Source organism: Epinephelus fuscoguttatus, linkage group LG10 (assembly GCF_011397635.1).
Source record: "Epinephelus fuscoguttatus linkage group LG10, E.fuscoguttatus.final_Chr_v1".
Taxonomy (NCBI): Eukaryota; Metazoa; Chordata; class Actinopteri; order Perciformes; family Serranidae; genus Epinephelus; species Epinephelus fuscoguttatus.
In genome coordinates, this window is record NC_064761.1 from 21863200 (window position 1) to 21889541 (window position 26342).

General features: G+C 39.3%; 1 protein-coding gene across 1 annotated transcript; it reads left to right on the forward strand.

Moving 5' to 3' along the window:
• The first annotated feature begins 57 nt into the window (after nucleotides 1–57).
• On the forward strand, nucleotides 58–12517 carry mfsd8l1 (major facilitator superfamily domain containing 8-like 1). The gene is made up of 12 exons (XM_049588512.1): nucleotides 58–470; nucleotides 2723–2908; nucleotides 3024–3086; nucleotides 4769–4888; nucleotides 5156–5235; nucleotides 5331–5679; nucleotides 5807–5880; nucleotides 6163–6376; nucleotides 6923–7045; nucleotides 7236–7366; nucleotides 10676–10777; nucleotides 11029–12517. The coding sequence occupies exons 1-11, from the start codon at nucleotides 395–397 to the stop codon at nucleotides 10754–10756; spliced, it is 1497 nt and encodes a 498-aa protein (XP_049444469.1). The 5' UTR covers nucleotides 58–394; the 3' UTR covers nucleotides 10757–10777; nucleotides 11029–12517.
• The last annotated feature ends 13825 nt before the right edge of the window (nucleotides 12518–26342 follow it).

A 26342-nucleotide genomic window follows, 5' to 3' on the forward strand; every position in this document is an offset into this window, starting at 1 on the left:
TTTCAAGGTGTATGTTAATCTACCGGAAGTGATGTAGGCTGCGTTACACTGCGCAGGAGCATCCCGGGGACCTTTGCTTGTGTAATGTTTGCACTCCAGGGCTGGTGCTTCCAGCTTTACCTGCTCAGGGAGTTTACTGCGCCGCGCGGGTACAAACTGGCACCATGCGCACCCACTGCAGAGACATGTAGAACAATACACGGTGCGTAATATGCGCTCCTGTTTTGGGTATGTGTTTTCCAGCTGGGCGCAGACAGGGTCAGTGACATGTTCCAGCATCCGGATCTAATTGGAAGCACTGCGCTCGGGATTATATCAGCTGTGTATTGTATAGAGACTAGAATGGACATGTATGTTAAAGAATAACTAAAGGAGATTTACGCAGCCAAACGTGATGGATAATCGACGGAAAAAGAAGCTGACATTCTTCACCATCGGACTCATATTTCTTCTCAGCGGTGTGGAATATGGTAAAATCTGTTTTGTGTTATTGCTTACTTGTGCTACAACCCCGATACTAACAATCTGTTATAGAATAGGACACAAAAAACACCACTTTTCCATATTCACCTAATGTTTATTGCTACGTAGAGCGAATTTTAGGAGCCTATTGTCACACCTAGTTTATGATTTTTGTTGGAACATGCTGTACTGGAACTTTGAGGTTTGACATGTTTATTAGTATTTGCATTTCTTCTTCTGGGGGCATGTTTACACAACTATTAGGCTATATAAACATGTCAGGGAAAAAAAACTTTTACCAGGACTGTAGTCAGGATTAATATAATTATTCAAAGGGAAAAGATTTATTCATTTACTTCATTCAACTTCTTCACTGTTGTGTTCATTTTATCTGCTTACATCATGCTCTGTCTCAAAGCTGCCTCCTCACTGGCTTTGTTATGTAGTTATTTATTGACTAAAATGTTAAATGTATACCAGATTGTGCCTTAAAGAGACACCCCGTGGAGTAGAAAGTCTTTCTCAGGTTGATGAAACTCCACAGTACCCAAGGATATGACCACAATGTTCTCACCTGAACCAAACTGCAGACAAGTCCATATTTAACTGAAGCCTGATTGGGTTAGCACATTGTTTCGGTCCCAGACACTTCTCTCCAAAAGATTCAGAAATCTAGCTGTATGGGATTGCAGTATAGTGGTTTTATTTCATTGTCACGTACTGTACGTATAATGTCTTACACAGAGGCATGACTCAATTTATTTCATCATTCCTGCAGACAGATGTCGCTGTCAGGGTGTTGAAACATCCCCTCACATGACAAGAAATTTGAGCAATCATGTCCTTGCTGGAATTTCCTGAGAGTGCGCTTTATCGTAGGTCCTCTGACCCAAGAATTTAGATTGAATCAGCTCAGCACTATCCTTTGTCTATATGGTAATAAGGTTGGAGACACTGGCAAGGAGAAAGAGCCACCGCTGCATGCTCTGCTGGCATCACCAGCACTGTCATGGAAAGGGTTTAAAGGTCCAGTGTGCAGGATTTAGGAGCATATATTGGCATAAATGGTTAATCATATTCATAACTATATCTACATACAAAGAATAGTTGTGTTTTGTTACCTTAGATTGAGCTGTTTATCTACATACAGAGTGGGTTCTCTTCCATGGAGTCCGCCATGTTGTTCTACAGTAGCCCAGAACAGACAAACCAAACACTGGCTCTGGAAAGGCTATTTGTGTTTTTGCATTTTTGTGTCGGCCAATGTAGATCTCCTACACATTTGGCACGTGTTAAGTTTCAGTTCCACAACCTCACCACTAGATGCCACTAAATCCTACAAACTAGACCTTTAAAGTTACACAGAAAATTAAAATATAGCCTACAGATAACGTCTAATCTCTTTTTTCGCACTAGGGCTGCCTCGATTAGTCGACTAATCGACTATTAAAATAAGCAGTGATTATTTTAGTAGTCGACTAATCGGTTTGAGTCATTTTTCATAGTAAAGTAATATAAAAGTATCCCAAAATAATCTTATTGCAGCTTCATAAGTTCAGATATTGGCAGCTTTACACACTCTCCCGTGACAGTGAACTAAAACCTTTCGGCGTGAGTACGAAACAAGACATTAGATGATGTAATTTTGGGGTTTGGGCGAGACAGACCGACATTTTTCAACATTTTAACACATTTTTCGATGAAATGATTAGTCGACTAATCAAAGAAATAATCGACAGATTAGTCGACAATGAAAATAATCGTTAGTGGCAGCCCTATTTCGCACTCATGTCACCTTGTTTCTTCATCTTGAATGCAGCATGCAACACAAGGCTAATGGTTTAACATAATTAAAACAGACTTGTAGTCATCAGGAATCTCTGATGTTAAGTAAATAAAATCAATATTTATCATGAAACTGTGGTTCTGAGGATAAACATGTACTATTACTGTAATACTGTGTATCAGCCTCTGATAAACATCGCTACAGGGCTCAGGGTAGTTACAGGGTTGCAGGAAACACATGTGAATGAAGCTGCACAGAGCTATAGCATGATTGATTGGCACCATATAGGGCTTGTTACACAGATGACTCAGCATCACTGAGTGTAGGTTCAGCAGATTTGGAGGACAGTGTTCACTTCATATGTGTTGTGTATATACATTTAACTGTTCTCAAATCAGACACTGAGGTATAACTTGAGAAGAAAGAGCACTTCAGAAAGCAGATAACTTATTTCACTTCCTTCTGTCTCCCCAGCTGTAATATTGCCCACAATATGGAGGTACCTGCAGACTTTGGATGCAGCACCTTACTTCCTGGGTTTGGCCCTCTCGGCATTCAGCTTGAGCGGCCTCCTGTCGGCACCTCTGTTTGGCCACTGGTCTGACAGAACGCGGACTACCAAAAAGATCATCTTGTTTGCAAACTTTTTTGAGATTATTGGTGAGTCCACTCTTATTTTTTACTTGACTACAACTGCCCTGAAACAGTATTCTCATGTCAAAGACACAAACTCCTTTTTGTTGCTCTATTTGTGCTTCTTTTTTTTGCTCTCCAGGTAATTTTATGTACTTTATGGGCTTCTCCAAATGGCTGTTACTGTCGAGCAGACTGATAGCAGGTGAGTCTGCAGAAAGTGACACTGTGACTTATTATCCATTTGGCAGGTAGCAAGCCAGTAAAATACACCCATCATATCAGTATAACTTGGCAGGATCATTATGTAAAGGTATACTTTGGAGCTTGTACGTAGAATTTTGCATCATCGCTTGAGGATTTTAAAGGGGAACACCACCAAAATTATGAATTCCAATATGTTATTTCAGTGACCTAGGAAAGTCCAATCAATATGTGTGAGCATGAGCTACTCTCTCTCAAAGCCAGAAACCGGAGAAGTAAGTTTTAAATTTGTGATGTCATTGGGTAAGATGTCTCCATAGACAGTGGCTACGGTTACATGATGGCTTCTCATTTGGAATGAAATGAATCTGAATGAAATCATTCGGAATTAAAGTCTTTCCATGTAGTTTACATGGGAAATATTCATTCTGAATGAGGGTTTACGTGGGAGATCAGTTTAATCGCCTTTATTCAGGTCTGCGCAAGGTTTGGGGCAGGGAACGTTTCTGATTGGATAGGGGGCGGGGTGGATGTTACGTGTTTACGTTTACCGGAAGAAAACACTGTAGTCCTCGCTCCAGATAACAAGATGCTTGACGATACCGTTCTTAGTGCCTTTTTCGGGCGTGTTTTGCTTATATTCTTAAAGCAGCAGTACGACAACAACCTTGTTCTGCTAATGCTTCATCTGTTGAGCAGGAGAAGGGAGATAGTGACCGGTGAGTGCAATGAGTCCGACTGCTCTAGCTCAGCCCGTTGCTATGCAGCCCGTTGCTATGCGCGCTATATACGTCATTGCGCCAGAACGGTAAGGAAACGAGCATGCGCAGAAAGACCGGAATGAACTTAAAGAGGAATGAGTGTATACATGCACACAAAATTCTTTCATTCGGAATGACAAACGGAATAAACCACCCCCTTTAATCGGATTTAATTTTCAATCGGAATGACCGTTTACATGACCACTTTTAATCGGAATGGCCTTTCATTCCGATTAAAAGTGGAATTAAACTGTGCATGTAAATGTACTGAGTGAGTGGGAGCTTGATTTTGTGAGAATGTTTGTTTTCTTTTCTATACCTAAATGAACTTTACTGTATTGTAGTGTTTTCAGTTCTGAAACAGGAAGTGTTCCCATATACTCAGAACCTTCCCTGGGTGCTCTCAGTGTCATCTATACCAACTTTCCTATGTATTTTCAATTGGGAAACAGCTCTAGACTTTATACCCTATGACATCACAAATTAATTTGAGCTTTGGCTTTTGGATTGGGGAGAGTTGTTTATGTTTACTTACATTTTTAGACTGTCCTAGACCATAGGAATAAAATGGGCATATCCCTCTTTAATAGCTGATTGTTCAGATAGTTCAGTACCTTTAAAATGTGATGCTTATTTAATACAAATATGATAAGTAATAATATAGAATTTCGCAGTTGACCAGGTCAAATATCCAATTGCTGGAAACACTTGGATACAGTTTTCTGTTTTAGCTTGTAAGAGCACTCTTTGATGACATTTTGAAGCTTTTACCTGTTTCACTTTTACTTCTTCTTGTCTCGTCTTGTGTATTTTAGGAACAGGATTGTAAAGTGACATAACACAACAACGATGCACGTCCTCTCCAGAGGTCTGGGTTCCAACCTCAATGAAATTTACTCATGAAATATACATTTTCCATCAGGCATCGGCACAGGTGCTGGCTCATCTATCTTTGGCTTCCTGACCAGAATAACTACCCCAGACGATCGCGCCACTGCATTCGCTGCTGTCATGGCATGCCGACAAGCTGGCCTTCTGATTGGTCAGTGCCCTGAAAGCTGCCTTTTGATCATTTGAGTGTATGAAACGCAATGTTTATTCTCTACAGAGAAAAGTGGGTAGAGATGAGTGGCCACCTAGCTTCCCGATACATTTCACACAGTGGATGGTCAGAGCTCACGTGCAAATGTAGCACACATAATGAATCAGACAGAGACCCCGTATGATGGTAGATTATATAGAATGATTTGTCATGGTTCAGGGATGACATGTGGTTAAAATGCATGTTTTATCTTTGTGTTTGACACAGGTCCAGCATTCAACATCTTCCTGAGGCTGTGTGATTTCCACCTGGGCCCCTTTGTGGTGAATAAATATACCGCGCCAGGGGTAAGGGTCCACAACAAGCTGTTACAACTTTGCAACACATATTTTTGCTCCCTCAAAAAAAAAAAGCTCTAACACTCGTCTTCCACCTCTTGCAGTTGTTCATGTGCCTGCTTTGGGCTCTCCTTCAACTGGTGGTGATCTTCATGTACTGGGACCTACCTTCTCTAGAGAAAGGGAGGGCCAAGGAGAGTTTGTCGAGCAGCAGCAGGGAGGAGGATAATGAGCGAGGGCTTGTGGAAGAGGACAATGATGAGGAAAAGCCGCTAATGGGGTCCCAGGAGCTCGGTGGGTCCTATGGCTCAGTGGTGCCGTCCAACCCACCTAGATACGACACTCCTGATGACTCGATTGCCACGCCGAATCACATCTCTCCACCTGCCTCTCCTGTGCCACAAGAGTCCCAGGAGTCTTCCAGCCCCTTTAAGAACTTCAGCATGTCCCGAGGTTGGTGCATGGTAGTGTGTGCATATGTCATTCTGGGGTCCATATAAAGTCTGGAAGAAGCTGTTAAACACATTTATTAAATGTAAGGTTTTCAAAACAATATATCTGACTCTCTTTGTCTCTGTAGAGTTCTTGAGAGAGGAAGTGGTCGTGCTGCTGGCTGCTCAGTTCATCACCCTCTTCAATCAGACAGCACTGGAGGTGCAGTGAACACACACAGTCAGAAACACACATATACACATAGATATTATATTATCTCTTCATATTTTTTAGCCAGGGATCACTTTCCTGACACTAGTGGAGTAAGAACTTCTTTCAAGATACTGATTCTTGTATCTAAATAATTCAGAAACAAATGAAACATGCTGGGGTAGGAATTATGGCATGATACTGTCAGACATTTTTACTCAAGAGGTTACTGTTTTCAAGACTTTTGACAAATTGACTTGGCATATTTAACATCTGCACACATTCCCTCTGCAGACCATGGTCACTCCAATGACCCAGAAGTACTTTGGCTACGGGGAGCTGGAGAACAGTGTGATGTACTGTCTCTGCGGTGTGGAGGTGATCGCTGGCTTTCTGTTTGTGCGCTGGTTGAGCCAGCGGGTCGCTGAGCGCGTTGTCCTTGCCATCGGTCTGGCTATCTGTAACATCTCCGGTATCTGGTGCCTCATCTTCCTGGCTAGCCCACTAGGTCAGACTGCACTGGAGAAACTTTTCACTTTTGTTAATGTACACACAGATCTTCATCAACATAGAAGCCTGATCTCCCACTATGTTTAATGGTTCATTATTTACCAATCAGGCCTGTTTGATTAGAGTTAGGATCTGGAGGATGTTTTTGTGAGCTCGGACCGCTTCTGGGTGGAGATTTCCCCAGCCAATAAGAGAGCGCAGGTGCCGTGCCCGAGCGTGTCCGAGCGTGCACCAGCACTAGCCTTGCCTGAACCTCTTCTGTGAAGCCTTCTTCCGTACCTCCGGGCTCCGTACACCCGGGAGAGTTGAGCCTGATAGGGGGGGCCAAATTTGAATGTGTGTTTACAAACAGCAACTGGAAAATCCTCCAGACCCTACCTTTAAGAAGTTTTACATGTTTATATAAATAACTTATAGAACATCCTCAAATCTAAATTCTATGACAATCATCCTCATCATCAAATGTCTTAAATGCCCCATTTGAACTTGGCTGTATCATGCATATTAATGTGGTGTTTTCTGTTGCACTGTGTCTGTCCTGTAGGTGGTTTCCCCTGGCCGCTGACTGAATTCATCATTGGGGTGTTCCTGCAGGTGTTGGGTTTGCCATTTGTAGCTGTGGCTCAGGTTTCCCTCTTCTCCAAAGTCACTTCTGAGAAAACACAAGGTGAGAAACAGCACCATCTTGTGGGTGAAGGGTGGAACTGCATGTTGGGAGGTATTTGATTTTGTTGCTCTTTCCCTGAAGCTCATTCAGGCTGACATGGACTGCACATTTTCAACATGTAACTTTTTTAAGTCCTTTACCCGGTAGGTGTATGAAGCCCCTATGTCTTCGTGTCTTGATCGTATTGCAGGTTTCAGTCAGGGAGTGCGTCGCTCGGTGGGAGGTCTAGCCACCATCCTGGGCCCGCTGTGGGCCGGCGGCCTCACTGAGAACTTGTACATCATGATGGGGGTGATGATGGCACTGCTGGCGCTGCTATCGGTATGTAAAAGACGACTGAGAGAACAGAGAATGTGTCTATGTCCAAATCATCATGTCTGTGTTTGAGTGAAGGAGATAGACTTTAATTTGTGATGAAAACGTAATATGATGGAACTAGACATGTAGATAGGACAAGTACGACAGTAATAATTTAATTTAAAGCCTAGTCCCAGTTAAACACCCAGTGCCTTTTACTAGCTCGATGTGGCTACACATCTTGACAAATAAAGGTCAGTCTCAATTAGACGCCTGGTCTAGTTGCCAAGCAGTTCATTTTTGTAGAAGTTCTTTGGACATATAAGACGGAATTGTTGGATGACTTAAATTATGTGTCCAATCCTCGATTACCCTGTACATATTCATATTACTTTAGTCCTCCATAAGGGTCCTCAGATCAAAAGAATCAAAAGGGTTTTTCATAATAGCCCGGGCTACTAATTTAACCCTATGGGCCCGAACGACGCATAGTGCGTCCAAATTCGCACCTGTTCTTCTCTATTGATTTCCTCTGCGACCGTGCGTCATAGCGAGAAGCCACGCATATCACATGAAACAGCATAATGGTAGGTTTCCGACAAGGCCAAGCACTTGTTGGTAGTCTAATGTTTTCACAGTGAAAAAAAAAAGATAAATTTACAATAAAATGATGTATAACAGAGCTTTCATAGAGCTCTGCACACACATTACTCTTGGAGGGATTACTCGTGAATGCAGGCTCACACAGAAATGCCACGCATATCACATGAAAGCGCAGGAGCAGAGCTTTCCAGGGATACCACACACATCATTGTGCTGTCATCCCATCATGCTATAAATACAGATCAACTGTCTACAAAATAAAAACCTGACGAATTTCTTTACAATCCATTATACAGATCTTGTTATCAGTCACTTCATATAGTGAGGAATATCGTATCTTACCATGTCTTAGGCTTGCGTGTGTTTCTCCCTGTCTATCCACATTTGGAGTGCGGCTTTCAAGATGCAAATATCTCCATATTGTCCAGTTGACACTCCATCAAACTTTGTATGACAAAACCAGCCACTTCACCTTTGCGCACCCAGACAACTGCAGCCTAATTATGCATGCATGACAGGGCAGTAATCACCATATACATTGAGGGGGACACGTGCCCCCCCCCAATGCCCCCCCAGTATATAACTGAAATTGAAAAACAACATCAAACTTTGTTTACTGCAATCAAAGTGGCAAATATTATCTTGGAGGACATCACTGCACTTGGTTGAGTATTTTTCTACTATCTTAGATGTAAATATTGCATGTTTCTTTCAGATAAAACACATTTTTGACTTGTGAATGAGTCGATGGAATTTCTTGCAATAATGAAAAAAATACTGGCAATCATGTCCGCCTGGCACAAACCACATGCTTTGGACAAGTGTGAAGTGACAGAATGTCCCATCATCATGGTTCTTATATTGCCAGATTCCAGAGAGTCTCCCCTCTTCATATATGGCAGAATATGTCATTTTCCAACTAGCTATGCTGAGATACATGTAAAAATGTAAGAATTTAGTCACACGGATTTGTTTTTTTCATTGATCTAAAAATTAATATAAAATACAGGCACAGAAGAAGGACATGAAATGATGGCAAATCTGGTTAGCCCAGATTGTCCTGAAAAAAAAAAAATAAGATATAGCATGTGAATGTAGCCTTTATAATGACTGTGATATGAGCTTAAAAGTAAAGGCAGTAAAAATACCCCAAAAATGCCTAGGGCCCATAGGATTAAGTTTTATGGTATAGATCATGATAAGTGTTTTGGGGAACTGTAGTTTATGCAGTCATGTGAGGACTAAAACAAACACGTTCTCCACTAAATTCAACCAAATCTAATTTAATTTAATGGATTAATTTAATTAAACTCAATCAGCCACTTGAGTTTAGAATCACATCTCAATACTTTTATTACATAATGTGTCCATAGCATCAAGAATCAGGGTGTCAGGTATCAAGGTTGTCATCAAATGCTCAGCCAAATTCTTAGGCTTGGTTTTTACTTAATCTTGGATGAAGAGAACTCATTCTCGAACTTGAGAGTGTTTCTTATACAGGCAGTGTTCTTTATTAAACAGCATTAGGAAAATTGAGAAGTTTATTTTGTTGAATAAAAAAATGATGAACACGTTTTTATTTCTCCAAACTAAGATGTAGACAAAGTATTGTAACTCAGTTATTAGAATCACAATCAGTAATCAGAATCAGAGTTAGAAAATATGAAAAATAATGTAACATAATTCAGTTTTTAATTTTATTTTATACAGTTACTTGACTACAGAGTTACATATATTGTACATTTTGTGGGTCAGTGGATCTGTGGTCACTTTTAGTATCTCCATTAATGTAAATTCAGTTTACAGAAGAACGTTATTTGACTTTGGCTCCGTTTATGTGCTCCATATGGTGCCTTGTGTGTGACAATAATATTACGCTCTTTAATAGGTTTCCAGTTTCCATTTATTAAGTATGAGTAATGTGACTGGTCATGAGTCATCACCACACCCTCTTTTCACCCAAATCCCTTTTGCACTGCGCCTGAATAGATAACAATTACTGTTTGATTCACCGTCATTATCCATGTGCATCAGACACAGCCCTCGGAATGGTTAAAATTACGCTTCATTATCTGTAAAAATGTGGGTCTCATTTGGGTTTCAAACTAAATCGTGAGGTCTTTTTTTTCTCTGGCAGTGAGAATCTAATTAGAACAAATAAGAAACAAACAAACCACAGAAAAGCATTTAAAGTAAGGAACAGGAGATGCAAGTTGACATCTTATAGCCAGCAGCTCCTCTTACATTCGGGAACAAACAAGCATAATAAAATCCTTGTAATGCCTGTAATGAAGCGTGGGCTAAACCGCAGCCCGGCAACCAAATGTTTCCACTATCATTGGGAAAGAAGAAAACAAAACCTGAGCGTGAGCCCGTGTGAGAAGGGCTCGGCGTGTGCGCCTCCAAACAGGTGAACGGGAGTGCACCTTTCTTATCTTTCTTTCAAATGAGGGCCACCAGGAAGCTCCTTTCACAGCCCCGTCTTTCATTATTTTCATTGAAAGGACATGCTGTTACATTACTGACGGGTCTGAGGCGGCGTGTCAGGGTTCAGGGTTTCTCTAAATCTGTGCTCAGGATTCACTTTGCACCTGAGGGACACAGATTTCAGAGAATGATAGAAATGGAAGAAACACAAAAGCGAATCCAACTCTGTGAGCTTCCCTGCTAAACACTTCCTCCCTTCTTGTCTTTCTTGTGTTAAAACTTATCTAATATTGTCTATCACAGATGATGCTGGCTTTCTCATATGACCGGCTGGTTGCACCTGCGACAGAGGAGCAAGTGGATGATTCGGACAACAGCGGCTAATCCACCCGATGGTGATGAAAGGTAGCTTTTTACAAATATAGAGGCACTACATTACATTTATTTATCCAAAGAGGCTTACAATAAGACCTGCACTGTAGAAATGAAAAAACATTTTTATTTTTGCATGCATACATAAGCCAGTAAAAGTCACAACGGGATTTTGGACGCTGTTTTTTGTAATGATAATCTGATATATTCCATGTTATTGGTCACGTGGTAGACAGCACTTTTGTCACATAACTTCCTGAATGCTTCTCATCTTCTGTGCACAGTGGGAGCTTCTCTGTCCAGCACCTTCCAGTCCCTCCACAGTCTCACTCTCTGCACTGGGGACCAGCATGCAGGCTGACAACACACACATACCAACAGCACAAACCTGACCACCTCCCCGAGGGCTTTACCTTAAACTTGGACATGTCAGCTTTGCGGCTGATCAAAGTACTGATATGGCGTATATGTACATTTCCCATGGAAATATAGAATCCTGCTGACGCCGCATGTGCAAGCTGTGGGGCGAAAATTGTTTCCGCCCTTTTGTGTTCCGCACCGAGCACCAGCTGCACATTCAGCCATGAACGAACATGCCAAACGGTTGTGGATTTAGCTGACCTGCAGGAGAATGAATAAGCTGTTCAGCTTTGATACTTGATACTCCAGGTAGAAAATGAGGCTTTATTGCCCTCTGAAGTGAAGTACTCAGAGTTTAGACTTTGCTGATGTGTCAGAAGGATTCGTTCATTCCATCTGCACATGACATTATGAAGGTTTCTCTTTCTAAATATTTGCAAAATTGTACTTTATTTTCTCTGCAAGTTGTATTTATTCATTTCAGTTTTTAATGATGTGCTTTTATGACTTGATAGTGGCCTCTACTATTAAAGCAACACATGGGGTCACTGTCTTAGAGAACTAACACTAAAAATTCAAACAATGTGGGTTGTATGTGTTTGTGATTAAGATGCACTTTCAGTGGCAGTTGAAACCTGACCGTAATAAAATTCTCAGGGAAACACTAAATACAATGGATATCTGTTAGGCCCTAATTGAATTGAATTGGTTATTAAAATTTAAATCTCAAGTTTCTTGCCTTGAAAAAGGACATATTTCAAATTGATTGAGGCTGATGTTGTACATATTTTAAACACTAGTGGGCGCTCTTAGTCTTCCTACCAAAGAATAACTGTATGTCCGATCTCAGTCCATAAGGTCAAGTGCACAATTGCAAAAACACATTTAGGGAACTTTTTGGACAAAAATAGTTTTGTATTTGTTTTAGGTGACAGTACAGAAAATGCAAACCCAAAGGCTTTACATTATGTTTTGTAACTCCTGATAATTTGTTCCGTTTTTTAATCATTAAAACCAAAAATAGGTTATGTACCATGAGACTATTTATTTATTATTTATTATGCATTTATTTATTAGATAACATGGGGGAATCTAACATGTACGTTAACTTTTTTTTGTATTATTTGTCTCTTAACAGAAAAGAAAATCTTCCACCATACTTCACTGGCTTGTGTTTCATTATTCTCTTGAAAACAGCAAGTGTGTGTGTGTGTGTGTGTGCGTGCAATAAATTACATTTAAAAAACATAATTATGATAGAATTCATGAGAAAAAAGTGGCATGGCCTACAAATTGAAACGACAATATATTTATGCATATTTAGATATTTAGAACATATTATTACGTATTTAACTAAACTAAAATTGCCAATGTAAATACTTAGCTAAAATACTGTAAAAAAACAACTCCTCTTAACCCCTGTCCATGACAGCATTAAACAGTGCTGTGTGTCAAAGATAATGCTGTTGCATTATGTATTTTATGTGTGTTTTTGATGAAATACGTATAAAACACTAGCTTGTAAAATCATTGTGTGTAAACCAGCTTAACAATAATGATAAATGTAATAAAGTTGCCTCCTTGCTTTTAAAAATATACAAATACATAAATTTTATGCATTTATTTTCTAATGTTATTTTATATTTACTTTATGATTTATTACATTCTTTTATTATTTAATTTCCATGGACCATGAATCTAAATATTAAACAGAAATGTTATTTATGTTAAACAAATTTTATCAGGCTTATGCCAGGGCTCATATACAGCCGTACCGTAAAATATAAAGACCCAAGGCAAAATGGTTGGGTAATGTCTAATTAAATTAGTTTTGGGGTTGTTTTTTTTTTTTTTTTAGTATTTTCCTTATACATCATGTTTCATATACCACAACATTAAATTCACGATAGTAAGATGATGTAAAATAATTTAAAATAATAACGTGTAAAATAATTTTTCAAGTTAAGATACATTTTTAGTCATTTCAATATGGATATTTTTTAAATACAAATCTACAAATGTATAATATATATATAAAATAGTCCAAAAATTAAATGTTTAATTTAGAGTGTGAAAATATATTGCAGATATTTACCTTTTAATTTATTTTCCTCATCATGATTTGTTAAATGCAGAATTAATTGAATTACTAGTTGTGTTTATGACATTAAAAATATATTTTCATGGTGTCTGTACAATAATATTTCAAAATAGCATGCTGCATTAAATGTGAAAAATGAAAAATATATTTTATTTAGCAGGTGGTTTATGTCAAATTCACATAATTTACAAGATTTATATGTTGTAAAATAGTTCTTTTACATACAAGGAATTTGATTAAATTAGTAGAACAGAGGCCGCAACATGTTTTTACAAAAATTAAATGCAAACCAGCGCATTTAGTTTTGTGTTCTTGGAGTAGAAATGGTTAAAAGCCAAGTGGACCAGGCCCCACTGGGGGACGCTGTGACCTCACCAACCGAATCAGAAATTAGGGCATAGTTGGGGTCTTTCTCACTCATGACGACATGCCGCCTGCTTGGTGATGCGGTGGCGAGTGGGCGTGGCCTCAGATGTGAACTCTAGTTGAACCCATTTTGACGTTGGGCGGGGCAGGCTCAGAAATGTTATGACACAGGGCCAGTAACAGAGATATTTTGGGGTTTTGCTTTTTTTTTTCTTTTCTTAACTGCACCCCCCACCACCACCACCACCCATCACACACACACACACACAGACACACAGCCTACAGCGGCAGTCTGACCGAACAGCGACCCTGCGTATCAGGGTCAGAAGTGTAGAACACGTCGTGTGTCATATCAGCAGTGGTTGTCGGGGTAAGTTTGGTAAGCTTGCTCGTCCTCCTTCCCCACCAATCACAGGGATTCGTGATGAAGCTTATACGTCCAAATTCAACGACGATAATGGACGTGAACTTTTGCTGAACTGTGTTTTCGTTGACGAGAGAGGGCAGTGAGGGCAGGTGGAGTTCAATGGGACTTAAACGTTTTGTTTTTTTTTTTAATCTCATTCCCCAGGCTTGATCACTGATTGACCCTCACAAACTGGGCTGGGGTAGTGCACGAATGAATCTGGGTGATGCGCTGCGACACCGGGGCTTGTGGGACATCGCAGCTCAACCTAACATACATATTTTACTCGTGGGAGTGTGGACAAAGCCACTCTGCAGCATCAGCAACCACTTTTCTTGCTCTTTCACGTGCACTTTACAAGACCCTTCCCGCTTTTCATGGCACAACTTGGCAGTTTCGAGAATAACACCTATAACTTGGTCATTATAAGACTTTCACGACGCTAGTTGAGATGGGTAATAAATGGACAGGAGCGCTCTCAAACCTAGGCTGCGAAGCTTTTCAAGCGTATGAAATATTCAGTTTGTGCACTGGTGTCACGGATTCTTAATGTTTCTGCAAAAACTGTCCGAGCCGCGGTCAAATCAAAATGGTGGCACCGATGGAAACCTGTGAAAGTCTGAGTGTCCCTGCATGGGTAGCACTTGAATCTTGTGTTAATAATACATGTGTCACTCCGAAGAGGTGCGACATCTGGAAAAGCAAGGCGGTTATGGGGGAAAAATGGAGAAGCAGAGTGCTTGAGTTGTGGAGTAATGGGGAAAGAGAGATGCGACAGGAAGTCTGCCATAACACAACAGTAAAATACAAGACAATCTCATACCAAAGTTCGACTTTAACCTAGTTTTTTTTTTAAAGTTGAAAAGGTCATCTGGAGAGTTCGCTTCAGTTGGTGTAAGAAATTGAAGTCCAACAGCTCCATTTCTGTCACCCAAGGCTGTGTGACAAGCAGAGAGGATTCTTTCTCCACTGGTCCTATCGGGGAAGTGCGGTTGTGTAATGCTTCTTCTGTCTGAATGAATAATTAAGACTGCAGCCTATAGCCAGGGCACCCTGGGCTGTGTTGTGCAAGCTAGCCAGCTGCTGTAGCACTGAGAGTCCTGTTTTTCCAAATGAGTCACGCTTCAGTCATCTTCAGCGCTGCAAGTTTTTCTTCTCACAATGTTCTTCCCCCGTGTCTTTGATCATAAAACATCACACACTTTTTCTCTGGATTTGAAATTCTGATGGTCTTTTTGACCCTTGACATCACACTAGTCCTGTTTCAAGTCTTGACCCGCGTGGTCAACGAGGGCACAGCGGCACATGAGGGATTAGAGATACTTAGGCCACATTTGACACCTTTTCAAACTCTTTATTTTGGCCGGTTTTCAAAGTCTGTGACAAGAATACTAATTATTGCTCATCACTGTCGCTATATGCTCACTTTTTTCATTTCTCTTGATGCGTCTCTACTCAATTCCCCACATTAAAAATTTAGTAGACGTGTTTTGAAGATAGGTCTGCTTTGGATGCATGAAAATAAACTTATTTGGTGAATGGAGCCCAAAAAAAGTGTTTCTGGTGAGGCACTGAGCTGAGATATAATGTGTCTAGCGGTCTTTTGTTGTTTAGAAAGCTAGCATGCTGTATTTCTCGAAAAAGGGGGATTATCTTCTTTTCAAGTTCCGTTACTCTGCATCAGCCCTGCTTTCAGTAAATATCATAAACCCTCATCTCCTTATTTTATGACAAACTCTATCCTGTGATTTAATTGTGTCCTGACCACCACCACGCAGCACCTGCACTCACCCAAATGGGTGCAACGTACCTCCACCCTCACCCGTCCCCTCTGCTCCCAGAGCAGAGATTACTAGCCCATCTGTATCACCAGAGCCAGGCCACGCTAAGCCGATGGGAGCCCTGCTCAGCAAGGCACCGCCGCAATTGTTAACCCTGATTAACTTGATGTGGCGTTCAGTAGAGGGAACAGTGTGAAAATCAAGCCAGTGCCGTGACCCAGTGCCCTGCCGCTGAACCGAGGGGGAATTGGGCAAACTTGGGGAGGGCGGGTGAGAACGGGAGCCAGGAGAGAGGAAAAAAAGAGGAGTAAAAACGGAATAAAAAAGAGAGACAGAGTGATAGCAGAGAGATTAAGGCGGCTTGAAGCTTCTACTAAAGATTAAACAGGAGGAACGGATATATGCACATGAATATCTTTCTCTGTTTTAGTGCTGTGGGTGTCAGTTACGATATGGGCTCCGGTGGTAAAACATAAATTGGTATGACTTTCAGGGCCCCAGTGGTGGGCTCCTGTAGAGCTGCTGGGTGCAACAGAGGACATCAAAGATTTAGTTATAACTACTACAGTGAGATTATCGTTACTCATTGAAGACAGTGTAGATGTGTGCTGCATAGCATGAACTGGAGCATAGTTTAAAGATGGAGACATATGGAGTTGCATACACGGTTCACTTTACTCCGCATATTAATTCACTCATGTCTTATCCCCAAGGCATGACATAACATGATATGAAATTCAAATGCATTTCTCTTGTAAAAACACCATTATGTTCATATCTCGGTTATTCTGGAATATTTTTACATGGAGCGTTAAATAATTAAACACAGTGAAATTCCTTGTCAGCTGACATTTGAACTTTTTACACGAGCACAGACTCCATATAACACTTCTTATTAAATCATCACCATGCCATGGATAATGCTCTATTAAATGCTTTTCAGTTGGATGACCTTTGTGTGATTCCTCACGGATGAGCTTGAAATTGTTATTGTTCACACATTAAGGTGCTTTTGCAAAATGTACTTTTGTACCTCAAAATGCGTCACCGCCAATGGCTCGTTTTGAAAGGTCAAGTTAGACCATATGTCAACAGTGATGCCAGCTTTGATATTTTGGTTGTGACATATTGCTGGACCAAGCTGGCAGGAAGTCATCATGCATGTTGCCTGGCAGGATTTGGTCTTGTGTGTTTGAATTCCAGCTCAATGTAAATAAAAATACAACAGAATATGGGCCAGTGTGTTTTTACATAATGTTCAACCTACAAGCTCTGTTGCACTTGAATGAGGGAATGTTCCAGTGCTGATTTTAAGCACATATGGTTTAGATGCAAAAAAACAAATGTTTTTAATTCTTATGGTAGACATTTATTAAATATATGCAATTTTAATTTTATATTTCGGGGAGTGGTCAACTGTTCACTTTATTCAAACAGATGAATAATAAGTAAATGTTCATGACGGATACAAATGTGCTGAACACAGCTGTGTGGTTAACGCCATGTCCACAGCCATTTGAAGTGAGTCGACTGAACGACCTTGTGACATTTTCCTCTGTGATTAACCCACAGCTCCTCTGTGCCGCTGTGTTTGACAAAGGTGTGAACAAACATGACGTGTGAAAGAATGAGTTCACGGACTGCAGCGCATCTTTGTCCATTTGTATCTATTGTTATGTCAATTTAAGCTTAAGATTATAACTGACACTTGATTGAAAGACATGCATTATGTATGGAATATAACTAGTGTGACATGTCTACCAGTCCCCCCCTCCCCCCATAAAAGTGCACCTATAAATTTATAAAATCCAAGCATTCCTGTTCAGTCTGTTTCTATCTAAAATAAATTTGTAATAATTTTAATTCAATTGAATTTGATTTAATTTAATTTAATTTAATTTAATTCACGTCAATTCAATTTTATTTAATTCGATTTATTTAATTTTTTAAATTTATTTTTACTAAAAAAAAATTCATTTTATTTTTATTTTATTTAGAATTTTAACTTAATTTAATGTAATTTTATATTATTTTATTTTACTTTATTTTATTTTATTTTTAAATGCAGTTTCAGTTTTTCTCTTAAAACAAAATGACACTTTGAAATGTTTGCAAAATTTAAATTTGAAGCTGTATTAGATTTAATCATGTTGCATTTGCATTTATGTATATACTTGTATTAAAAAAGTTTTCATTTATGCATGCTAGAGTATTTGTATAAAATCTATAAATAATATATGTGCCAAAGGGGAAAAGGAGCTTTAAAATCAACTTATTTACATGCAGCTTTCAGGATGTTGTTATTGCACCCTTTAAGAAAGTAATACCTTAAGTGTATTTGCGATGACACCCCCAAACAAATGCAGAGATAATAACATGTTGAACCCTGCAACAACCCCAGCAGGCCCCTCCCTCCCTTAGCTCCCTGGCTATTTCTCCTTTGACCTAATAATTAAGCTGCTTGCGGCATTATAAGTTGAGAAGCAGCTTTGCCCAACTGCGGTGACAAATCTCTCTCAACTGAACCACTGCTTTGCGGAGGCCGCCTCTGTCTTACTTGCAATGCATGGATGCTTCCCCGCTCCCTTGTTAACCTCCAAAATCTTTTATCATCCCACTGAGGACGTAATCCTACATTTGGAATCTGTGAGAATGAGCGCAAAAGTATCATAAACAGCCAAGTGCGGAGTGTGTTTCGTGTTGTAAATGTGAGAAATTTTAATGAGGTAAAAATGCAGCTTTGCCCACATGAGTGTGAATGATAGCTGTGCTGTATCAGGAGTCTGCATCTACTGAAAGTCATTAAAATTGGAGTAAAGGCAAAGAAAAGTATGAGGAAGACGGAAAAAGGTGGAGGACATGGTGGTTAGATGGTGTATGCAGTAACGAAATAGTCACAAGTTTGAACGTCACAACTTCCAGTGTGTGTGATCCAGTGATTTAGCATGTTTTGCCCATTTATCTCAGATCAAACATCCCTTTATTATGTGAAACCATTTGTGCAAATTATGGTGCAGTGTTTCAGATTCTGTACTTTGCCTTCTAGGCAGCCTTTGGTTTCCATTCAATTCCATATGGCAGAAAAATCAGTTGCAGACTCTTTAAACTTGCTTAAGTTATATAATCTATCACAGTCACTGATTTCAATAAAGTTACTTTATTGTTCATTGTTCCTTTATTGAAACAGTGCTGCACAGTTTGCAAAATAATCTGCATGAATGTTAAGTAAACATCGTTTAAAGCAACATTTCACCCACAAATTTGTGAATCAATTGGTCATGCAGTGTTAACTTAAAATCGTGAAGGAAACTGTCTTTCTTGGATGTCTCCATGGAAAATGGTGATCATATTTATTATTATTTTATTACTTACTTGTTTATTAGACAAGAACACATGCAACAGACGTTGCTTCATATGTGAAATACAAAGTAGATGCATACAGGCTTCTAGCCATGGCTAATTTGCAACCCCTGTCCCTGGTTAGGCTTTTAGAATTAAAACAGTAAGATGAAGTCAGAGAGAAGACAACAATTGGAACAGTGACAAAAACCAACCATCAATGAATGTTATTTAAGTATGAGATCTGTGCGTGTTTGTCTCTATGTGTACATGTCCACACATGTATGTCCAAGCATTGCACTTAATGCATATGCGTGTGCATGGGTTTATATGATTAAAATGATAATAATAATAATAATAATAATAATAATAATAATAATAAACTTTATTTATATAGCATCTTTCAAAACACAAAGTGCCGTACAATAAAACTAAACACAATTAAAACACAAGAAGAATAAAACAAATAACATGTCATAAAATGTCATTGAGTAAAAGATAAAACAAGAAAGGCCAAAGCTAAAATCAGGATAATAAATGGTCATTAAAATCATTAAGATACCAATTAAGTAGACCACTCTGTCCCCCTTGGTCTTCAGCCTGGACTCTGGGACAAGCAGAAGACCTCTGCCCGAGGATCTCAAACTACGTAAAGGTTCATAAGAGACTAAAACCTAGTTCTCATAACACGATTTTCACCGCGATTTTGACGTTGCAGAGGATCTTGAGAGCCACCTTGGGTCGGAGGTGAGTCGGCAGATAATCTGCCACGACGAATCCTCATGTGTGAACAAGCCTACGAGCAAGTCGCCCCCTCGTCTGCGACTGGGACTGGATATCTGGAGGCAGATCTGATTCAACACTGGGAAGAATATCCATGCCTTTACGATGTGTTGTCTCCAAGTTTGGTGACATCACTGCATTATCTGGGGCTCTGTCAGCGAGGGCTCGGCGGAGAAATCTTGTGGTGTGCACACACAGGTTGTAATGCAGTTGGTGAGACTCCCGATGACAGAAACACACGTCGCCAGGTATGAACAATCAAAAGATTACGATAGTCTGGAGCCAGGCCATGAAGACCCTTAAAAGTAATTCATAAGATTTTAAAGTCAAATAGGGAGCTTATGCAAAGAGGCTAAAACTGGTGTGATGTGGTCTTGGTTTTGGTTAAAAGCCTTGTGGCTGAGTTCTGAACAGTCTGTTGCAAGGTTTTTTGATTGTGCATTGGCTAATGGAGGATCCAACCGTGCTCGAGGACCACATTCAACAACAACAAAACCATATTAAAACATCAGTTTCTAAACTCTCACACAAGTCATGCAGTATAATCTAAGTGTCTTTTATCCAGTCTCATGCTAAGTGCTTCCCAAACGCATCCATTGTCATTTAAAAAACTTCAGTATTGGAGTCTGGCTTTGAAGAGAACATAGATAAGTTTATCTTTAATTTTAAATCGTAATGTTTTACCGAAAATGCATGTGTCTGGGAAGAACTGAGCATATGACTGGACAAATGAAACTCGAGTTGTATGAGAGTTTGTAGAGGAATGTTTTGATATAGTTTTGTTGTTAAATGTAGTCTCCAGTCAATCAGTAAATCAATACGTTTGTGGTTTTCTGTGGAGGCAAACAAAGTTCTTTAAGAATTCAAAGTAGCACAGCATGACTAACTGATTTACGAATGGTCAGTTTGTGGTGTAAAGTATTCCTTTATGGAGTTAAAACATGCACGAATGCTCCCAGTAATCTAAGCAAAAGGTTAAACTATAGCGATGATGTGTTGACTTGGGTATCAAATGGCTAAAAATATAAAATATTGATGTTCCTATATGGAGACTTTGTTTTGGGGAAGTATATCTTGCATTGTTTGGGCAGATTCCGTTACATTTCTGGGGTGTTAACTCACTTCATCTTGTTTAGTCAAGTGAGAACATTGCTAGTCTGATATTTTTAGAGAACAAAATAAAAAGCTGGACCGCAGGGTAGTTAATTAGACGTGAGAAATTAACCTGAACTAAAAACAACAGCTGAAACCCGGGCATATCAGAGCAGTAGCTGACATATTTTACGCATCAGTTGATCCCCCTTGGGTAGGCTGGAATAGCACAGTTTCCTCAGCTAAGTTTTTACCTCAGTTTGTTCTGAACTCTTTTTAAGGTGCATCTCCAGCTTTGCTGAGCTCAAGTCGCAAGGCTGGAGATCAGATTCCTTTTGACCTGTAGGTGTGATCTCACCCTGAGCTGAACAACAAACAGTCAAGGACGCCCTTTTTCAAATATGACCAGTCTTGTGAGAACTTTGCCGGTGCATCTTTTGGACTGGATGTTTCGCAGTCTGTTCTAGGTTGGACAAGGTGGTCATTAAGAGGAACAGACAGCAAGAGCATGTATGAGCTAGCAAGGAGGCTGCAGGAATGTTGCAATGAAAGGAGGGTCCTGGGACATGCTAGTGTTACAAAGCAGTGACCCAGGATTAAGCGCAGCGGACAGTAGCAGTTTGATTTGATCGGGCGGAGCTGTGTTGTTAAATCGCTCATTAAATCCAATTAGCGGGAGGTAGAGGGAGACAGGATGGAGGGGTGTGTAGGACGCAGTGGAGCTTAAATCTCGCTGCTCCTGTGGGGGATTGCGTGCCAAGCCGAGCAGGTGACAAACTCAAACTCCGAACTCCTGACCTAGCCATGGGACTCCCCACTTCTTCGCTCCTTTTCACCCTTCTTCTCCTCCCCTCTTTCTTTCTCAGCTGCCCACTCACCACGTTCACCTGCGACCTCTCCAGCCTTTGAGTCGTGCAGTGAGGTGTGAGGGCGCTGGACAATCCTGCGACACAGCTGACACGTCAAACAGCAATCAGCCCAACCAGCTTTACATGCGAAATACACTGTCAAGCCAATTAATGTCTCATCAAATTAAAGGAAACTACAGCCTGAGTGTTGCTCTCATGTGGTGCTGAAACACTACAGTCACACAAGAGCAGTGCCAAGACAAATGCCACACAATTGCACAGCATAACACCATCCCGCTGTGGCCTCTCCGTAACCTCGCACTAAACTTTCACACAAGAAGTTAACCGTGGACAAATGCCCTAACCCTCCAGGATTTAATAATCCATCCACAGTTTAGCCCATTCTCCTTTTCACTTTCTTCCCAACTTAATCTTTCTCTCCAGTTTTCATGGTTTATAATGTTTTTGTCTCTGAAATGGAGTGCCATGGTTTGAGGCACAAACAAACAAGGATGGATTACGAGAGACTTTGACAACTTAGTCATTCTTCTCATGAAGTCTCATTTGGTTTGGTGATCTGTGAGTTCATTCTTGTTTACTTCCCAGACTGTCACAACACTGCTGCTCTAATGCACATTGTTTTTCCAACTCTTGTTCCATTGTTTGTCCCTTATCTGTGATTCATGCGTCACGTCTCTGTGTTGCCTGTCCTCTCTAATCCAAATCCTCTGCCCTTTTGTCAAAGGTATTTTACCCCACTCCTAAGACCTCGGCACGAAAAATACTTTCAGAGTGGACCTGCTTGTCTAACTACATTTACAATTGTTCAAGTATTCAAACTATTTAAATTGCCTTGGAAAAATAACCAGCTGTACACTGGTAACTGAAACGCCTTTGACGTCAAAGTGACACCAGGAAAGTTTGTCCTATGCAGTGGCCTCTGAATGTAATCAAATACAGCTGAAACATTCTGGTATTGTTGGTAATCAGCAATGGACGAGGCAATTCAGTCAGGCACTATTTTACTGTATTTACTGTATGTGGATGTTTGCCAAAGGTTGTTGGCAAAAATTCTTTTGCATCAGCTTTTGGCAAACAAGAATACCTAGGCCATGTACTGTATGTCCAGCAAATATTTTCTGAAGAAGCCTAAAAAATATATGAAAATGTATGAAAAGTTTATAGTAATTCATTAGTTAGTAATTCAGATTTTTTTTATTAAAGAATAATTTGTGTACACCTTTTTGCCCATGTAAAATTGGTTTTAATTGGCCAATATTTTCTAATATTTCTTGCTTCAAATTTCTGTCTAAAATATACTGGTACCTTATTTTTTAAAACCCCTCTATGTTGAACTCTAAAGGATAAAATGTGAGCTGTATTTCAGGTCTCCAAATTAATTTTCTTAATTTTCTACCACAGTGATTCCAGAAACACTTTAGCTATGTAGATAAGAAAAATATTTGTGTATTTGTATTTAATTTAATTTGTATTCAGTCAATAAAGCACGCTAAACATCGTGTAATGTACATGTGTGTACATGTAATGTAATCAATTTATGATGTAAATGTCTTTAATTTTGTCAAAACAGAAGTCCTCTGCTACTTTCATATATTATTGTTCCAAATATTAAAGGAGACGTGTCCCTTTCATCCCCTACTGAAATCTATGCTTATGTCTTTATCTGTTTTTCTCCCATACAGTGGGGGATTGGAGAATTTGTCACACGATAGTTAAGAGGGACAAATGATTTGTGGGGTAGCATTTCTTCTTGTCTCCCCATAAAGATATACTGTACCTATTACCTCTGTTAACTCCCTTTAACTCTATTATTGTGTATACAGGCTACTTAATTATGGCAAGATTTACACTGTGTCTTAAATGAACCACCATACAGAATGTCAAAACATTTTACTAACTACTTTTTTCATAAGTGCAAAGGGCCAATGGTGAAGCCTTGTGGAACACCTCTGACTCTATCATGTTGTACTGTGTGGTAACATATTCTCGAGGGAAGACTGCATTTATAATATCCCTGAGAAAATCCATTTCTGCCCGAGACCATACACATGAAAGACTTTCCTCTTGAGCACTTCAATAAATATTTAATGGCAAATTTTGTTCCATTTTTGTGTCAACTAAACAGAGTGAAACCAGGATAAATGGCACAGACAGAGTTGAGATGAGGTGACTAATTACTGTCAGAAAGTTTCTGGGTGCACAACCGAAGCATTTAAGTTATATTTTGTGAGAAAAGTAAGACTGTGGTGAGAAATTATCACAGTGTTTATAAGCAATCCTTATGTTTACTGGCTTTTATATTACAACTGGAATTTATTTTTATTTGCTGGTTAACGTTATATCATATTGACTGTATTTTTTAATATGGCTTTTTTAAATACAATATTAGACCCACATACTTTATGGAAACTTGGGATGCAGGCCATGTTGAGCCCGTCTGGTTTTCATTTAACAAATTTGCCTTTTCCTGTTTAATGCACTCCGGTTAATTCTTCACTATCTGCGTTCTGATCATAGTCTTCCTTTATAATGTCTTCGTTTTACTGTTGCACGTTTATCACAGACTGTAAAACGTTCACTCACCTTACTATGTGTAGACATTTACTAGTTCCTTCTGTGTCTGTATGTAGATTATATTGGGCTTTTATATCTTTAAAATCATTGGTTTAAATGACTTTTTATGGCCTAAGGAGCTGCTTTGGTTATCTGTCCCTTCGGTCAGGCTGAATTACTTCTGGCAGAAATGTTCTTAGGTTCTCTTTTCTCTTGTAGGAGCCACAGGAAAATGATTTAAAACTCAAAGTTCTGGTGTCTCTTGATAATTCTGAATGGTCAGCAAGAGATCTGATGGCCAACTCGGTATTTTTAATTGTTTTTTTAAAATTAAAAATGTAATTGCATTTGGCCCAGGAGCCTGCTGATATAACAGGAATATTGTTTCTGACTGGTGCATCTATAGTGCAGTTTAGCTAGTTCTGATCTTGTTGTGTGTAACTTTATTTTTATTTTAAAATATTTGCACATATTGTATTTTTATATGTTGTGCATTTTCTGAAGGTAAATTGGAGTGTATTTAAAAAAATAAAATAAAAAAGACAACACCATCCTCTCACATAATGCTAGATAATACTGTATATTATTCTATATAGTATATATTAAAAATAATTAGATTAAAAATATCAAAAAATAATTATATTTAAAAAAACCTCACAGTATATTACTACAATCTATGAAATTATTCAAACATGTTTATTTATAATGTTCATGAGTGCAGTAAAGTTTTAATATATACTGTACAGTTGCAGATAATTTGTGAGCAATTCATGTGATAAAAATAATAATTAGAATAATTTGCATATTTTAACATTAACTTAATACATTTACTTTACAACTTTTGATACAAATAAATAAATTAATAAAATACCCACCTACAAACGAATAAATAATTTACAATTACAATACATTTGTTCAAACTTTATTAAATTACTAAATCAAAATGTAATAAAAAAATATTACAAGGTGCAGTCAAAGACTTATTTCCAGTGCTCTGTACTGTGTTACATTATATTTTCATAAGTAGTCATATTACATTTTCTGTGCTTTTCTACGGACATATATTCAACATTTAATATTACACATTGATGTGGAATAAAACAGATTAACAGTTCTTGGTTTGAAGTTTCATGTAATTTTATTGTTTTGATGTATTATGATATAAGATAATAAATCCACATACCTAATTTTCCAAAACTGTGCAGTATCCTAAAGTTGTGTTGGTGTCGTGCCAACTCAGTTGTATATACTTGTAATTTAATATTGCTGGCAGTAAGTGTATTTGATGTACATACCCGCCATGCATTGTCTGTACTATTATTTGTCCTAATGCCTTTATTGTAACAACATTTATCACTCAAGTAGAGGCTCAAACATTTTGCAGAGAAACTCAATATCCTCCGAACAACCCTCCCCATGACGAGACTGTAGTGCTGCACTGTATCTGAAACATTAGCCCCTGACCATTTAACTGTGAAGTTTTGAAAACTAAGTCCTGCAGCCAGAAAGTCAAGTGTTCCCACCCTGAGTCCACTGGCCCCGAACAGGACAGGTTGTCTCCACTATAATCTCACTGGGTGGCTTAAAAGCATTTGAGAAGACACATTTCTGTCTCTAAATGCTCTCACATGAAGGTATCTCACAGACGATACAGTAAAAGGGGTTCTTTAGGGTTGTGCTTCTTTTGAGCACACTGTGCCTCGGAGTTAACATCTCACTCTACGGCACCAGTGCTGGCTGCCTTCAGTAAGTGTTAGTATAAAAACAGGGAGCAAAGACCTCAAGTGCCACACTCTGAATGAACTATTCACCCTGAGTTTTTTGCCGATGGTGGTTAGGCCGTCATCTGTAAATGGCCGCCAGCTAGCAGAACAGAGATAAAGGAGGTTTGCAGAGGTCTTGGATCAGTGGGCAGCAGAGTCAAGGTGGAAGTGGTGACTTGTGCACA

Bases quoted from the DNA above. Each gene is read 5' to 3' on its own strand.
- mfsd8l1 (XM_049588512.1), top strand. From the start codon at position 395: ATGGATAATCGACGGAAAAAGAAGCTGACATTCTTCACCATCGGACTC. The intron at 471-2,722 runs GTAAAATCTGTT...CTGTCTCCCCAG, and splicing joins TCTCAGCGGTGTGGAATATG to CTGTAATATTGCCCACAATA. The intron at 6,377-6,922 runs GTCAGACTGCAC...TCTGTCCTGTAG, and splicing joins CTTCCTGGCTAGCCCACTAG to GTGGTTTCCCCTGGCCGCTG.